Source organism: Cynoglossus semilaevis, chromosome 11 (assembly GCF_000523025.1).
Source record: "Cynoglossus semilaevis isolate Cse_v1.0 chromosome 11, Cse_v1.0, whole genome shotgun sequence".
In the NCBI taxonomy this organism is placed as follows: Eukaryota; Metazoa; Chordata; class Actinopteri; order Pleuronectiformes; family Cynoglossidae; genus Cynoglossus; species Cynoglossus semilaevis.
In genome coordinates this window covers 19,630,648-19,647,344 of record NC_024317.1, presented here as the reverse complement: position 1 = coordinate 19,647,344, position 16,697 = coordinate 19,630,648, and the positions used below count along the sequence as shown (strand labels likewise).

At 40.6% G+C, this 16,697-nt stretch overlaps 4 protein-coding genes across 4 annotated transcripts in view; all 4 read right to left on the bottom strand.

Moving 5' to 3' along the window:
• The window catches only part of LOC103386802 (potassium voltage-gated channel subfamily B member 1), a 7,108-nt gene extending 3,240 nt beyond the window's left edge, over positions 1 to 3,868 (bottom strand). Inside the window, exons 1-7 of the mRNA XM_025060076.1 lie at positions 3,643 to 3,868; positions 3,429 to 3,499; positions 1,373 to 1,549; positions 872 to 1,005; positions 461 to 625; positions 207 to 378; positions 9 to 133 (exon numbers count right to left, since the gene is read on the bottom strand). Coding sequence (XP_024915844.1) covers positions 9 to 133; positions 207 to 378; positions 461 to 625; positions 872 to 1,005; positions 1,373 to 1,549; positions 3,429 to 3,443 — 788 coding nt within the window. The 5' untranslated portion in view covers positions 3,444 to 3,499; positions 3,643 to 3,868. The remainder of the gene's footprint in view (positions 1 to 8; positions 134 to 206; positions 379 to 460; positions 626 to 871; positions 1,006 to 1,372; positions 1,550 to 3,428; positions 3,500 to 3,642) is intronic.
• Positions 3,869 to 4,703: 835 nt separating this feature from the next.
• LOC107989213 (olfactory receptor 4K15-like) lies at positions 4,704 to 6,353 on the bottom strand. Its single transcript, XM_025060472.1, is given in 2 exon segments — positions 4,704 to 5,379; positions 5,382 to 6,353. Coding segments are annotated over 2 exon segments (762 nt in total). The 5' UTR covers positions 5,631 to 6,353; the 3' UTR covers positions 4,704 to 4,866.
• A 2,299-nt stretch (positions 6,354 to 8,652) lies between these two features.
• LOC103386803 (olfactory receptor 4C3-like) lies at positions 8,653 to 13,059 on the bottom strand. The gene is made up of 5 exons (XM_025060074.1): positions 12,845 to 13,059; positions 11,376 to 11,578; positions 11,040 to 11,244; positions 9,781 to 10,080; positions 8,653 to 9,173 (listed from the first exon to the last, which is right to left on the bottom strand). The coding sequence occupies exons 2-5, from the start codon at positions 11,513 to 11,515 to the stop codon at positions 8,766 to 8,768; spliced, it is 1,053 nt and encodes a 350-aa protein (XP_024915842.1). The 5' UTR covers positions 11,516 to 11,578; positions 12,845 to 13,059; the 3' UTR covers positions 8,653 to 8,765.
• A 798-nt stretch (positions 13,060 to 13,857) lies between these two features.
• Positions 13,858 to 16,208, bottom strand: LOC103386804 (olfactory receptor 4K15-like). The gene is made up of 3 exons (XM_025060262.1): positions 15,881 to 16,208; positions 15,121 to 15,259; positions 13,858 to 14,573 (listed from the first exon to the last, which is right to left on the bottom strand). Exons 1-3 carry the CDS (start codon positions 16,177 to 16,179, stop codon positions 14,124 to 14,126), a joined length of 888 nt encoding a protein of 295 aa, XP_024916030.1. The 5' UTR covers positions 16,180 to 16,208; the 3' UTR covers positions 13,858 to 14,123.
• Between the last annotated feature and the right edge of the window lie 489 nt (positions 16,209 to 16,697).

Sequence of the window (16,697 nt, the reverse complement as noted above, 5' to 3'; positions counted from 1 at the left end):
TTTTAAACCTCGACCCGCCCCAGAGGGTTTGGGGTTTTCGCAAACTCACCTCAAAGGTGAACCAGCAGCTGCAAAAAACCTCCAGAGCCTGCATCTCCGGGTCCTCCACCAGAGCCCCGTCAGAGTCAAAGGTCTGAGGACGAAGAGGAAACAGTCAGATTTGGTTTGGAATGCTGGTGTCCTCAGCTCTGGTGTTCTGGACTCACCTGGTATTCCGGAATGCTGTTGATGCACATGGTGGCAATGGAAGTGAGCACTACACTGATGGAGATCAGACTGAACATCTTGCTGGGGATGGAGTATCCAGGATTCTCCAGTGTCAGCCACAGACACTTCCGGATGTTTCCGTAACGCACTTCCTGGAAGTGCTGCATGTCCCTGCGGGAAACGAAGAGGAGGATCTTAAGATCTGGCCTGGAGGCGTGCCACGGAAATGAGAGAGTGGACTAGAACTTGTCACCTGTTTAGGTCTGAGATCTCATCCACAGATGTGTCAACGCTGCTGGCATCGCTCTCGTCATCCCACCGCCGATGTCGGCTGCTCTCCAGCTTCCGGTCGTGGTATCGGTAACTGCAGCAGGTGTCCAGGAAAAACTCGTTGATGCCCCAGTACTCAATCTCCTGACTGCGGAACAACAGACATCAGTTCCACATTTGGTTTCGACATTCTACATCCTGGGCTTTTCCCGCCCCAACTCTGCCTTTTTGTCTCGCCCTACTTCCTACTTCTTACCTCCACTTTCAATCTGCTTCCTGCTCATTTTCCTTCCTGCCTTATCACCTCACCAAGTCTTCCTAATTGTAGTCACGTTGGAAACATGAGATCTAGCTGCTACAGACCAGGGGGGCTGCAGCACATTTATTTACAAACCTGAAGGAGAAGACACACAGCTCCTCCATGATGTGGAGTTTTCCTGTCTCGTAGAAGTGAAGGACGTACGGAAAAAGACCAGGGTTCCTGTCAAAATAAAATTCATTCCGCTGAACGTCGTAGTCGTCACACACCTACAGGGAAGAAGAAAAAATTGTTAAAAAAAAGGAATGATCAAATCACAAACCGTTTACGTACACAAAGTCAATTATTCTAGGAATGATCAAATCACAGACCGTCTTTAAAAAGGAACGTTTACGTACACAAAGTCAATTATTCTCTCTATGGTCTTATGAATGGGGAAGTAAGCGGCCAATGAGAGCCGGGCCATCTTGGGTTGCCCAGCTCAATATGGGAGGTGTAGGTTTTCTGTTATTCATTAATTCCATTGACAATTTACAGGTTGTTTTTGATTGTCACAATGATAAGTGGCTGTTAATGGCTACGAATCAGAAGCAGGTTAGAGCCAGGTTTTAGCTAGTAGTTTGGCTAGTTTTGTACCTGTAGTATATCCTCCTCTGAGTCACATGACAGCAGTTTTCCCAGTCGGGTGTCCGGGAATTTCTTCAGTGTGCTGGAACAGAGGCTGCTCTTTAGACCCCCCACGTTCACATGTACCAGACCATCGCTAGGGTCCCGGTGGACCCACTTGGGCATGCTATTTGTCACCATGGTAACCTGGAGAGATTGCCAAAATCATCACAAAGTAATGTGATTTTAGCTCACAGACCAAATTCCTCAGAAAAAAAACCCAATGATTTTAGCTCAGACCAAAGTCCATAGAGAAAATCAGTGATTTTAATACAGACCAAGGTTCGCAGAGAAAACAGTGATTTTAGCTCACAGACCAAAGTCCATAGAGAAAATCAGTGATTTTAGCTCGGACCAAAATCCATAGAGAAATTCAGTGATTTTAGCTCTAGACCAAAGTCCATAGAGAAAACCAGTGATTTTAGCTCTAGACCAAAGTCCATAGAGAAAATCAGTCATTTTAGCTCACAGACCAAAGTCCATAGAGAAAATCAGCGATTTTAGCTCACAGACCAAAGTTCATAGAGAAAACCAGTGATTTTAGCTCGGCCCAAAGTCCATAGAGAAAATCAGTGATTTTAGCTCAGACCAAAGTCCATAGAGAAAATCAGTGATTTTAGCTCGGACCAAAGTTCATAGAAAAAAACAGTGATTTTAATACAGACCAAAGTCCATAGAGAAAGTCAGTGATTTTAGCTCACAGACCAAAGTCCATAGGGAAAATCAGTGATTTTAGCTCACAGACCAAAGTCCATAGAGAAAATCAGTGATTTTAGCTCGGACCAAAGTCCATAGAGAAAACCAGTGATTTTAGCTCTAGACCAAAGTCCACAGAAAACAAACAGTGATTTTAGCTCAAACCAAAGTTCATAGTACCTGTGAAGGTACTGACAAGAAGATATTCTGAAGATATTATGGATGTGATTCTCAGACTTCTTATTGCTGACAAGAGGGCCGGCGCCTCCTTTCGTACATCTGCAGCACTAAGTGCCTGTACAAAGGTACAACGTGTAAGTGAATATTTTAATGAAGGAAATGGAGTCAGGAATCTGAGAGAGTGTTAAACTGTTAATGCGCAGTTAATGCTGTTTTACCCTGCTGCTGCTACTGCCGTTGCTGCTGCTGCAAAATGTCAGCGCTAAGCTTTAATGGTGAAGGCCAAAAGAGTGGTAGCAGAGATAAACTCTGCCCCTTCCATGGGCATGCTGGGACCTCTGGGGAGCAAGTGCTCCGACCGCTGTTGCCGATGTTGTTTCTGCTCACACCGAAATAAAACTGATGTATAATTCAACACCAGGAGAAGAGAAAACATCACTAACAAGCAATAAAACAATATCAGTCGCTCTCGCACACCAGAGACTGACAGAGACTCAGCAGTTGTTGATCCACTGCTGACTCCATCGAGAAGTTCGAGTGTGTGATTCTGTGACTTCACTGTTAGAAATATTCTAGTGAGATTCACTTCGGTGTCACAAACCGTCGAGCCAAAATCACCAATTTTCTTATTGGACTTTAGTGTGGGAATGTTTAGAATCTTATTTTTTGCTTTAGCCACAGATATAGTCTGTTGATGTGAAGTTATAGAAATAGTCACACAATTAACCACAAAATTAGAAAAATGAATTCAAGGTGGTGAGTAGTTTTAAATTTCTATTTAAAACTATTGCAGTCCTTTGACCTTATTAATAAGTGTCCATGGGTATTTGGAATAGCACTATTTAAAGCAAATGCATCATAATCTTTTTATATTAAAATCACTGATTTCCTTTAGGGACTTTTGTGTGGGGAAACAAAACCCTTTATACACTCGTTGTCAATGTATCACATCATTTTACTGATGGTCTCTCAGGGAAAATTTGCATTTAATTAAATAAATTATTTGTTTTAGCAATTGATGCGTCATTCCATTTTAAACATTTTCAATGAAGTTTCTACACATTTGGAATTTTTCAAAAACTGAAATAGAAAAAAACAAAATCGAATTCCCAAGATTAATGGTGAGTAAATATTGAAACGTTTCACTCACCCGCGAGTTTGTCATAAACCAGTCACATCTTCATCATCTTCCCATGAGGCTCAGCTATCTCACATTTCACTCTTAAAATTGTGGAAAGAAGAAAGAACAGGAGATAAAAAGCTCTCAAAATGCTGTTATCTGTCATTTAATTCCTTTAAAAACTACTTTAGGATCCTCATGTGTCTCCTGCTCTCTTCTCCTCTCCTTTCTTTTTTCCTCTCACCTATTTTTCGCTTTTCTCTTCTCTCGGTTCTTTCTGCTCTTCGTCTTTTTCCGTCAGATTCCGGAGCGGGCGCACTCGAACAAAATCACCCTCTCATCGCCGTTCAGAAAACAATACATTTGATTAGTTGTCCGAGACCACGTGAATCTGCTCAGTCATCGGTCTCAAAATTAAGCCGCTCCTACCATCGAGTGGCGGCGGCCATCTTCTCTCTTCCCGCCGTGTCTTGCTGTGAGTTTTTATCTCTATTTCGTTTGGCTTCTGCGACTCCACTTTGGTCATACGAAAATATTAGTACGTATCTGACTGTTATTTGATTAAAACCCGACGTTAGTGAGTCTAAAAGTCAACGTGTGAACCTAAAAGTCCAATATTATACAGAGACTCATTTAATTTAGGTCAGTTCAGGTGAATATATTTTAGCTGAATTAAACTTTTACTCCGGAAACCTAATGACAAAAATATTTTTTTGAAATAACCATTTATTTTAACTTTGTTTATTATAATAATTTGTTATTGTTTTCTTTTTCTTTGTTTAGGTGTGTTTAATATATATATATATATATATATTAGTAATTTTAAAATTCGACTTTTGATTTAAATTTAAATAGTTCAAAAACATTTAAAAGTTGCATTTTAATGTAAAGATTAAAACGTTTTATTTTATTTTTGTTGCTCTTTGACACTAATCTCAAAAAAATAATAACTGTAGAATTTTTTTTGCTTCTTCATTATAAATATATCGACTATTTATATTGCAAATTGTAATATTACAATTTACATCTAATCATATTAGTTTTTATTTCACAAAATAAAAAATATATATATACCAATATATAATAATATACATCTATGCAAAGATAAAAATGTACAGATAAACAGTTTAAAGGAAGCCAGATGATCTCCTCAAATGTTTTTATTGTATTATTTGTCAAATTATTAGACATTTAAAAATGACAAACGTCCTCAGCTATCCTGTAGATGTGTCGGTTCATTTACATATCTCTGGTTCTTACAGCTGGTGTTTTCTGTCATACATGCCATTAGGGTACCACCAGTTGACTATACAAGTATTGTATCACATAAAAGAGGTTGGTAGTTTTTAGAAAGTTAGAACGATAGCCCTTCATTTTGGATATCACAACTCAAACAAGGCTATATCGCTTTAGGGTTTCATTTGAGAACTGAATCCTGAGAAGGTGTAGGAGAGAATCAGTCTCTAGATCATGCATGGACGTCTTTGAAGGCATCTCGATGTATCACCTCTCTGGACCGTCTCCAGACTTGTACCAAGTTCTTTTTCTTGTGGACAGAACAACAGCGTGGGCAGTGAACGAGGAGCCTGATTTGGTTCCTGAACTTTGTGTCTCTGACTCCGTAGACAAGTGGACTGAGCAGACGTGGAAGAACGTTGGTGAACACAAAGGAAACGAAGAGGATGTTGGTCCGGCCTCTGGGCCACATTGTGACCAATGTAAGGGTGACTACGGGAGACAAATAGGTCAACATGCAGATGAAGAGCTGGATTCCGTGAAGCAGGATGGTGTTGCGAGCATTCTTGGCTAAAGCTTCATCACTGGACGCAATGCGGGCTATGAAGAACACCTTCGTATATGTGATGACCAAAGTCAGGAAGACAAAGGCAAAGAGAAGGACCTGTGAGACATGATGAGACACAGGGACAATGTGGACACATATTTTATACATCAAAAGGTAAGACTGGAAAAACGTAGCTGTTTGTTTCTCACCAGAAGAACTGAACCGTGGACCTTGTGATTGGGTGTGTTGAACAGATAGCTTGGATGACAGATCACAGTTTGCAGGAGGCTGGAGAGGGGCTGATTGGCTACAGTGATGATGATGTCAGAGAACGATGGGATGAAGGAAACGATCCAGATCAGTGCAATCAGGGCGTACGCCCGCGACACTGTGCACATTTGGGCATGATGAAGAGGTCGACACACGGCCACGTAACGTTCTACAGCCATGCTGGCTAAATTCAGAGGACTGTTCCTGCCGGGAAAGAACACAATCTCTGAGAATTAGCTCTACCACTGAATGTTTTGCAGTAAAAACAGCCAAAAATAGCACAGACCAAAACAAAAGAAAAACAGGTTAGCCATCACTAGACAAAAGAAAGTCAAAGTTGGCAAAAAAAATAATATAACCTGAAAATGTAGCCTCTTTTGTTAAATGTACAAAATGGCTTTAAATGTTACTTGTTGGTTGTGATCAGCAACAGCAGCAGGAAGCAGCAGGGAGCTAAGGTGATGTTGACGGTGTAGGTGATGAGCTGCAGGGCCATCGTCATGTTCAGCATGATCATATCGTTGATCACCAGGTGGATGTAGAGAACGTACCTGCAGACACAGGTAAACATTGCTAACTTTAGCTTCTGTGCCTCTGTAAATGTATTGTATTTTCTTCTTAATCAAATGATAGGTGAGACAAAACAACTAATAGTTTTTTTTATATATATTAAAAGTCAATCTACTGTGTTGATTTGATGAAATAATAAAATGTTAAAACCTGGCGTCCGTCTGGAACTCCTGACTGTTGAAGTAAATGTAGACGAAGGCTCCGTTGATGCAATTGATGACAACGGTTAAGAAAACATTGATCAGGTTCTTCGTCACCGCCTCACCCAGGCTGTCCAAAGGTTCACTGGAGTTCATCACAGACATCTGAGAACCTCACAGGTTTTACTGTGATTGACAATGAAAGTCAAAGAGACGTGGACTAGAAACACGCACTGATCCAAGGATTAATTAAGAGATTAATTCCTACAGCGTTTTTACTTGGTAAAACTTTTTTTTCTGCTTTTGCACACAAACTAACAAAGGAACTGGAAGAGACAAAGGCAACCCAACTATAGTTAATGTACTTATTTATTGTAAATTAGTTAAAACCTAAAATCTTTGATCCCAAATTTGAACAATTACTAAAAAAAAAATCCAAAAATCTGAATAAGAAAATTCGATATTCTCTTTAACCCTTGTTCATTTTTGTACACACCGTTTGTCCTTAACAATGATTTTCATTTTGTCCCAGAATATGAGTATTAATGAACATGAGGAAAAGTTGGCACAAGTCATGCAGTACAGGAACATGCACATACACAAACAGACACAAAAAAAGTCATATTGACCCAAAGGACTTTACAAGGGTTAAATAAAAAAAAACACAAAATAAAAATATTCGCCTCTGACAAAAACATCATGCTATTTGTTCATTTGAAAACCTAAGCACAACCAAGTACTTTCGTCTTTTTCATCTTTAAACTGACAAAAGATTTAAAACAAACTGAATGGAAACCAAACTCACAGCAGTCACAGACGTTACAGTCCTGACGGCAGGAGTGTCGCACTGAGAGAATGACTCCACAGACAGAATTTGTGGATCATCCAGGTCCTCGTAATAATCCCAAAAAGCATCTTTAAAGTATTCAAGTGGACTCACCTCACAACGTCGACGACGTTTCGCCTCTCATCCAAGAGGCTTCATCAGTTCTGGTGTCCTGGTGGGGAGTTTCCAGGTATTTATCCACCCCAGAAGGGGGGTGTGAGGTGTTGAGTAAGGTGGTCATGTGAGTCGTCCATGGTAGACTGTTCCCCCCTCCCTGTCCTCTGGGTGAAGGCCGTTGGAGTTGCCCCAATAGCATAGCAGTGATCAGAGCTTTTGGGACTTAGCTTTGGGAACCACTGCGACAAGGTGGTGTGATGCAGATGTCTACCCTTACCAGGACGATTGACCAATGACTGATCAGTGAGGTAAGATTCAAACCAGGATTGTGCCCTGTCTGTGATGCCCATGTCTAAGAGTATGAATAATAGGACACGGCAATTGACTGTGTGAAATACTGCTGGTAAGTCGAGCAGATAGCACGTAGGACTTACCTGCCACACTGGCTTCTTTTAAGGCTTCTGTCACAGATAGCTGAGCCGTTTCAATGGAGTGCCTGCTTTTGAAGCCAGATTGGTTTAGCGTCAAAGAAGTTGTTCTGGGAAAGAATTCCTAATACTTTTACGTTTTAAGACCACCCTTTCAATGATCTTGGAAAGGAGTTGGAAGGAGTGAAACTGGTTGATCGTTCTTAACTCCTGAGGAAGCAAGGGGCATTTTTTGAGCCAATCTGAAAGCAGTTGTAATAGAAGTGGTTGTGATGCATTAATCACGTGTGATTGCTGCTGTGACCGTAGGACATACAGATCGCAATAGGTCAGACGGAATAGGGTCTAGTGGGCCATGTAGTAGGATGGCTACAAGTAAGGAGTTTCTATACCTTGCTCTCTGTGAGAGAGTTAAATGAAGAAAATGCAGTTGGGCTTCTGTTTTCTATTGACTCAGTAGTACCCATAACAAGGAGTTGTGCAGAGGTATGGACTCGAGTCTCATGACTTGGACTCGAGTCAGACTTGAGTCATCAATTTGATGACTTTAGACTCGACTTGACAAAATGTAAAGAGACTTGCAACTCGACTTGGACTTTAACATCAATGACTCGTGACTTCACTTGGACTCGAGCCCTTTGACTCGACAAGACTTGATACTTTCTCCAAAACCCGAAGATTATAAAGTAAGTTATTGAGGAGCGCTGTGTATCTCTCAATGTGAACGTGTGTGCTGTCGGGCACACCAGCCAATCAAATTAGACCCACGTTGTTTTGACGAGATAATATCGAGCCAATCAAATTGCGGGACAACCGATGAGAAAGAGCCGTCGAACAATGCGCGGGTTAGAGAAAATGATACCAAAGATCGTGTTGTTCGGATTTAAAAACTACGAGATGGTCAACAAAAAAGGAGTGGCAGTGAGTGGAAGGACTCGAAAAAGGACTCGAAACAGAAACGGCAGGACTTGGGACTTGACTTGACACTTTTCAGTCTTGACTTGGATTCGACTCGGACTTTGCCTGTTTTGACCTGAGACTTGAGTGCAAAGACTTGAGACTTGCTTGTGACTTGCAAAGCAATGACTTGGTCCCACCTCCAAACAAGTACTTTATGTATTTATAATATTTTTATTTGAAAAAAAATCACATAGTTCTCTATAAATTCCACTTTGCACAAGATTGTGAATCAGTCTGAAAATATTGTCTCTGTAAAAAAAAAGAGATGCAAATTCAATGCAGAACCTGTTTGGACCTTTTCCGGACTTGTACTACGTTCTTCTTCGTGTGGGCAGCAAAACAGTGAGGGCAATGAAGGAGGAGCCTGATTTGGTTCCTGAACTTTGTGTCTCTGACACCGTAGATGAGTGGACTGAGCAGACGTGGAAGAACGTTGGTGAACAGGAAGGAAACAAACAGGATGGTATTGTGGTCTTTAGGCCATGTGCTGAGCAACAAAGTGCTAATGACAGGAGAAATGTAGGACAACGTAGAGATGAGGAGCTGCACACTGTGCAGCAGGATGGTGTTACGAGCATTTCTGGCCGAAGCCTGGTGAGAACCAGATGCTGCCCGGGCTGCAAAGACCACCTTCACGTAGGTGGTCACCAAAGTAAGGAGGATGAAAACCCAGAGAAGAACCTGTGGGACATGAGAACACACATGGACAAAATGGACACATGTCAGGCTCAGTATTAGCAGCAGTAGCATTAGCTACATCTGATACTTGGTGTACATATCACACATACCATATATCATGAAGACGTGTCTATGCAGTGTTAGACCACAGAAGCTTCTGTTTTGTTTAATGGCTGACACATACTGTAGATCGAGTATAAATTGCAAGAAAGGTTTGACATGTGACCTAGGCTCATGCCAAATGGCTCATGTCCAAATGTCCTAGAGCCACCACTGGGCCAGACCAAGTAAGATCTCTGGGCTATTATATCGTGCACTGACATTCGGACTATACCCTCTGGGCACTGATAGGGATTCAACCTGTAGATGAAACATGAGTCCTAAACCTACTGGAAATCAGTCCTTTTGAGATCAATCCCATCACCGTTTCTGCAGTTCTTACCGACAACTGAAGAAGGAGGCGAAAGGTCTCCAAGAAACTAAGACAGTTGTCCTCTACTGAACTGCTACGGATAAAATGACCTGACCGAGATGAGTGAGAACCCACATAGACATGTACTACAGATCAACAACCATTTTCATTTCTGGAGACCCTGATGATGGTTTTTACCTGGACCACCACGCTCTGGATCTTATGGTACGGTGTTTTATGCACGAAGTCCGGATAACAGACAACGTATCCGGAGAGGAATTCAAAAGGCTGACTGCTGACGCTGACGATGATGTCGGAAACGGGTTGGATGAGAGAGATTACCCAGATCAGGGCAATCAGGATGTGGGCTCGCTGGGCTGTGCACAACTGGGTGTGATGGAGAGGTCGACACACGGCCACGTAGCGTTCCAGAGCCATGCAGGCCAAGTTCAGAGGACTGTTCCTGGCAGGACAGACAAGAAGAAGATTTTCAACATGTTAATCCACTGCCCAGTCCATTTCAAGGTACCTTATTTACAGGACTATAAATCACACTTTTTTTCATCAATTGGCTGGGTTTGCGACTTGTACTCAGGTGCGACTTGAAAATTAAAACATATAATTTCACGTTTGTTATCTTCACACTGACAACTGTGAAAGGGCGTTCTAGGGTTGTATACCAGTATCTGCTACTCTTGTACCACTGAAAATGTACATGTTCATTAGTATCACACTGACAGCCACGAAAAGGCACTGGTGTGATTTATAATCCAGAACCATTTATAGTCGGGAAAATATGGTACTTGGAATTAGAGACAACAAATAACTGTGGAAAATACGCACACACAAAAACAGGGAGAACAGGAGAACTCCATAGAGAAGGACCACCAAGAGCCAGGGATTGAACCACTGACCTCCCTGTTGTTAAACAAGAAACCTTCTACCTGTCAATCATGTACCCTGATCCAAACTCAAACCTGGTAAATGTGGTTCATGAAGCCGCGATGGTTCCTCCATCAGAAGATCTGTAGGAAGATGAAACCGTAGTCTTCAAACACATTCTGAAGAACTTAAATCTGGGATCCATTAGGCTTGAGCCAGGCATTTTTTGGCTACTAGGTTTGCTACTAAGCTACTAAGTTACTCGGTCTGGCTACCTAAGTTTTGTAGGTGCTCTGATAATAGGGATCTCTAACCACGTTTTTGACTCAAAATGACACCAGGAAGTCCAAGTTTTATGCGGGGTTTTGGAACTACAGACACCTAAAGAGAAAGACCCGATACACTGGTACCTGTTGAAACACAATTTGACACGTCAGATAAAAACGATTTTGCATAGTGCCTTTTAGTGGTACTGTTGAGTGTTGGTCTCCTTTATTGTTATTATCGTCATCTTCTACCGGTCTCTCTGTAAGGAGTTCTCCTATTTACCGTGTGTGTGAGATCAATTAAATGAATGTTCCTAGTTTTGTCTGTACACGTGACCATATGATTGAATGAATGAATGAACCGGTCTGATACAGCTTGGTTGTGACCAGCAACAGCAGCAGGAAGCAGCAGGGAGCAAAGGTGATGTTGACGGCGTAGGCGATGAGCTGCAGGGCCACCGTAAAGTTTAACATGAGGATGTCGTTGATCACCAGGTGGATGTAGAGAATATACCTGCAGACACACACCACAATAACTTATTTATACAAATAAAGTGGACAAACATTCCTGTTTGAAAAAAAAGATTTCTGGACTACACACACAAACTATTTTGTCAACTAAGTCAATAAAAACTAAATGCTGACCTGGCATCTGTCCTAAACTGAGGATCCCTAAAGTAAACAATGACAAACAGTCCGTTGCTGCAGTTGATGATGACAGCCAGGAAGAAGGTGATGTACAAGGTTCTGGCATGGTCCTCGTCCATGAACGTGGAGATGTTCATCACTCCTCTTGGTCAAGATTGTGTTCCACCAAAACCACAATTGGTTACAATCATGTTAAGAGTCTGGGTGTGGTTGGCATAGATTTTATACAATAAAAAAAAAGAACAAAAGTGGAACAGAGATCAGTTCTGTCAGAGGAAGCTCGGAAACTGAAAAGTTGTTCTTGTGTTTTTATCACTGCAGTACTTGTGTTGTGAGCTCAGACACCAGATATTAGCTACAACAGTGCTGGTACAGACACCAGAACTAGCACTAGCTACAACAGTTCATGTGAAGACACAAGACTTTTAACTAATCTGTGAATGTAGAATACTGATGAACCAGTGCTTGTTTATAATTAAATCATGAAAATATTAATCTGAGGGGTTTTTTTCTTAACAATCTTAACAATAAAAAACAATGTAATTTACTAATATATTCATTTCATTTTTCATTTTTATTTTTCATTTTTTATAAAATGTACACAAAATAACATTAATTTTAAGTATAATAATCACATTAATATACAAACAAAGTAATTTCAATTGTGTACAGCTAAGTTTTATTGTACAGTATTCTTTAACATTAAAATGTTGTTTTATAATATTTCAATTTAACAAGGGTATACAAATGTTTTATAATATTTCAATTTAACAAGGTGACAACAACAATATTTAATTATGTAAAAAATGTAACGTAGATAAAGAGATGTAGATATAAATAATTCATTAAATATTTCATTTTTAAAAAGAACAAACAAAACAGCAATACGCAGATGCAAGGATTATTTAAAGCAATATTTTACAAGATATACTAAATAATAAAATATACCAATATATTTACATATATAGTTTTTGTAGGCTACATCTTAAGAAATTGTGTTAATTAACATTTAATTAATGAATATTAAATATAGAAAATCTGTGACAAAAACATTCACATAATTTAAACACTTAAAATGTTAAGCTCTATGTAAAAAATATAAATAAAAATGGACGATGAAGATGCCAGCAAATGTTTCATTTAAAATATAAAAACAAATCAAATTCGAAAAAATTATATAAAAGTGAAGAAACATTTAAAACATATGAACACAGGTCCAGGTTTTCAACAATATTTACAGACAAATAAAAGCAGAAACACAAAGTGAATTAAGCATACGGGTTTTAAATAACCAAAAAAACAAGTGCAGAAAAAAATTAAATGAGAATAAACTTTGAATTCTTGTTATTGTCAACGGGTTTCAAATTCGAATCATCTCTTAAGTTTTAATAAAGGTTTTGAAAAACAACAACTTAAAAAGAAAACAATCCTCTATTGTGAGCTGAAACAAAGACGATGTTACTTACAGCATTGGCTTGTTAGAACAGGAAGTGAGTCTGACAGAAGAAGTGAGAGTAGAAGGAAGTGGAGAAGGTTTATAAATGTTCACAACGCAGTGACGTCAGAAACAAAGTAGAAGCAGAAAAGTGGCAGAACTCCTGAGAATCGTACCCTGTTATAAAAGAATAATATATAAACAAGTGGGGTTTTTTTTTTTGATGGTTTATTGTTAGCAATTAGTGGCGCTTTGGCCCAGAGGCAATGTCTCTGTCATTGGTGTGGAACCCCAGGGTTCACCTCCTGGGCAAGTTCGAATCCCGATTAGGGCGGTTAGTACCTTCCAGTGGACTCACCACCTACAGGAAGGTTCATGGGGGTTGGTACGGTGCAATGTGATTTGGGTGGCGACTGCTGCCCCCGCGACCCGGTAACGGATAAGCAGATGAAAATGGATGGATGGATGGATGTTAGCAATTGAGGCTACGTTTGGGCTAACAGTTACTTTCTTTGTTCTCTTACTGTTTTCCACTCTCTTTATCACACTTTGGTTAAAAGTCTTCATAAAGACACAGCACTTTTCTTTAAACATCTTTACGTTACGTTCACTGTCAGTGACCGAGCTTTGACCCGGACCAGACTGTGTTTCTGACAGACCAGGTCCCGTTTCCAGTACTTTCTGAACATCTCGTCTCTGAAACCATAAATGATTGGGCTGAGGAAGCGCGGGATTATGTAGACGAGCAGGAAGAAGATGTAGCGAATTTCCAAGCTGAGGCGAGGAAAAAGTGAGATGAGCGCCGCCTGCAGAGAAGGAACTACAAAGGCCAGCATGCAAAGTAGTAGCTGAAATGATACGGGGAAGGAAAAGGTTTGAAGGTTAGATTTTACAGTTGTTTTTAAACTCTGTACAGGTTTAGGGAAACAAAATCAGTCGTTCAATGATTTTAGCTCTAGACCAAAGTCCATAGAGAAAATCAATGATTTTAGCTCTAGACCAAAGTCCATAGAGAAAATCAGTGATTTTAGCTCTGACCAAAGTCCATAGAGAAAACAATGATTTTAGCTCAGACCAAAGTCCCTAGAGAAAATCAGTCATTTTTAGTTTTGAGAAACATCAGGTGCGCTGCTGCCTCCTGCTGTCATTTCCGTTCCGTAGGTGAACTTGAACATGTGTGAACATTTCACCGATTAGCTCTTAGCTTTTGACTGAATTCGATTCGATTTTCATGTGTAGCTATATACTGTATATGAAGTGATACTTTTTAACTCAATAACTTCCATCTGCTTTTCACTTACATCTTATTTTCACTCCAATTCTACACGGCCTACCTGGACTCCATGCAGCAGCACAGTGTTTCTGGCCCTCTTTACAGATGCTAGGCCCGCGGATGCGGCCTTTGCAGTTAGCATGATCTTGCAGTAGGTGTAGAGCAGGGTGAGGGTGACACAGGACAGGTACGTCCCGTCAAACACACAGTTTTTGTAGTAGATGGATCGATCTCTGAAGAGCAGGGAGTGGTCACAGAAGATGGCCGAGTGGAAGAAGGTCGGCGGTTCCCTCACCAAGGTGATCAGAAGGTCGGTGATGGGTGGGGCCGACGTCAGCGCGAAGATCAGGCCGATCAACACCGTTGTGCGCTGGACCGTGCACATCTGGCTGTAGTGCAGCGGGAAGCAGATGGCGATGTAGCGCTCCAGAGCCATGCCCGCCAAGAGGAGCGGCGTTGACCGTGTGGTCAGCACTGCTGTCATAATCTGGGGGGGGGGGACACAGGAAGTGATGTCGCAGACAAAGACAAGTTAATATATAAAGATTCGAACCTAAAACTGCACAGGATTTGGATCACTTTTGTACAAGGGTTTCCATTGTTCAGGATGTGGGCCACATGCTTTCTCTACCTCGAAAGTGAGGTAGATTAGGAAGAGATGAGGCAACAAAAGACATGTCCTGGGCTGTTTTGTGTCGGTATGAGTGAAGTAGCCCACACACCTAGTATAAATACTGATGACTACGTACATATGATTTGTGTTTGTGTTGGCTTTTTTTTTAATGACTGGCTGTGATGTGGGCCACACCGTGAGTACCGTATATTGGCATATGACAAGTACACGTGGACTCTGACGATTGAGTCACGATGATTTTTACATTGTCGTTATGACGACGTCAGAGGGATATCGTGAATGATATCTACGTCATGCGATAACATCGTGGTTATGATATGATGATGATGATGATGATGATGATGATGATGTCACAGCGAGGTCAGAGTGCTGCCAATGAGGTCAGAGGGGTTTTGCCCACCAGCAGGCAGCAGACGGAGGCGTGGATCTTCCTGAAGATGTAGCTGAGGACGTAGAGAGCAGTGACCAGAGTGAGCTGCAGGGCGTCGTTCATCACCATGCAGATGAACATGATGTAGCGTGGGTTTTCGTAGAAGATGCTGACACACAGACACAGACACAGGGAGATTGAGGTCATGTTTTATGGCTGCCAATATCAATGTTTCGAAAGTACAATCCAACCAACCTGCCACATGGACCACTTCCCCTTTTCTAGTGGGCTGTAACCTACGTGGTCAAGCCTATCAATCACTGTGGACCATGTAACCTGCCTACTAGATTGGCTGCAGACTAGACCATGTAGGTCACAGACTACAGTGATTAGACTGTGGAACAGCATAGATCCTTCAGTTGTTTCCGCTGTGTATGGTCTGTAGTAGGCAAACTAAGGTCCGGGGAGCAAAATGCGGCCCGTTCAGATTTTTAATCCGGCCCGCCAAACATTTCCAAGGTATATAATTTATTTATATTATCATTATACTTCTGCATTTTCCCTGCAATACCCTAGTGCCCCAATAGATGGCATAGAAGATGATAAAAACATTTTAGCATTTTAGCCTTTATGCATGAGTTTTACATGTCTTTTATCTTAGTTCTCACGAATGTTCCATCTATCTGCTCCAGAGGCCCCCTGTTTAATTTTAAGGGCCAATTTTGGCCCGTGAGTCAAAAAGTTTGCCCACACCAAGGCGACACACCACTGGTCGGTAATCATTCATTACCTGTGTCTGAGAAACGTGCGCACCATACTGCTGTTGATGATGCTGAGCATCAGCCAAACTGACATGGCCACGATGTTCTTGGTCAGAGCGTTTGAGAAACTGTCTTTACTCCCTGCGACAGCGCCCTCTGTCTGCCCTGAGCTCTGGTTACTCATCACCAACAGAACCTCCAGCGGATTAGGGACGGTGGGGGAGGGGCCGGTGCCGAGCATCGCTGATGTCATCAGTGCATCAGACTGTGTGTAAAAAAAAAAAAAAGTACAAATCAGTTTAGAAAGAAGAAAATTCATATTTATCATTTATTAATAGAAGTTTTTATAACATTTCTGATATATTTTTGAAAGATTGTAGTAATAATAATAATTTAAGCTAAAAAAAAAATACAAATGTAAACAAAAAAGGCCTGACAGAAAGATGGAGTAAGTATTGAGGACATATTAAAGGAAAGAAAATTGTATTTCTTTTTATTAAGGAATCGAAAAAATGAAATAAAAAAATAATAAAATAAAAGTGACATATTGGTAATCACATGTCGACATAAAAGAAACAAACTAATATTTAACCAAAAATATTTTTTTAAAAAAAGAACAAATTCAAATAAATAAATATCTCTGGAGGAAATAAAAATAAAAAGGAAAAGAATCATAAAATATCATAAAATATCACATTAAGAAACAAATACAAAAATTGTTTCACTTGTTTTTTCAAGTGTTTCAAGACAGCAGCAGTGACTTATGGAGCCCCTAAAAGGGAAAAAAAAATTAAAAATTAAAATCAATGTTTTCGGGTGTGCACCTGAAAATAGGCTATTGCATTC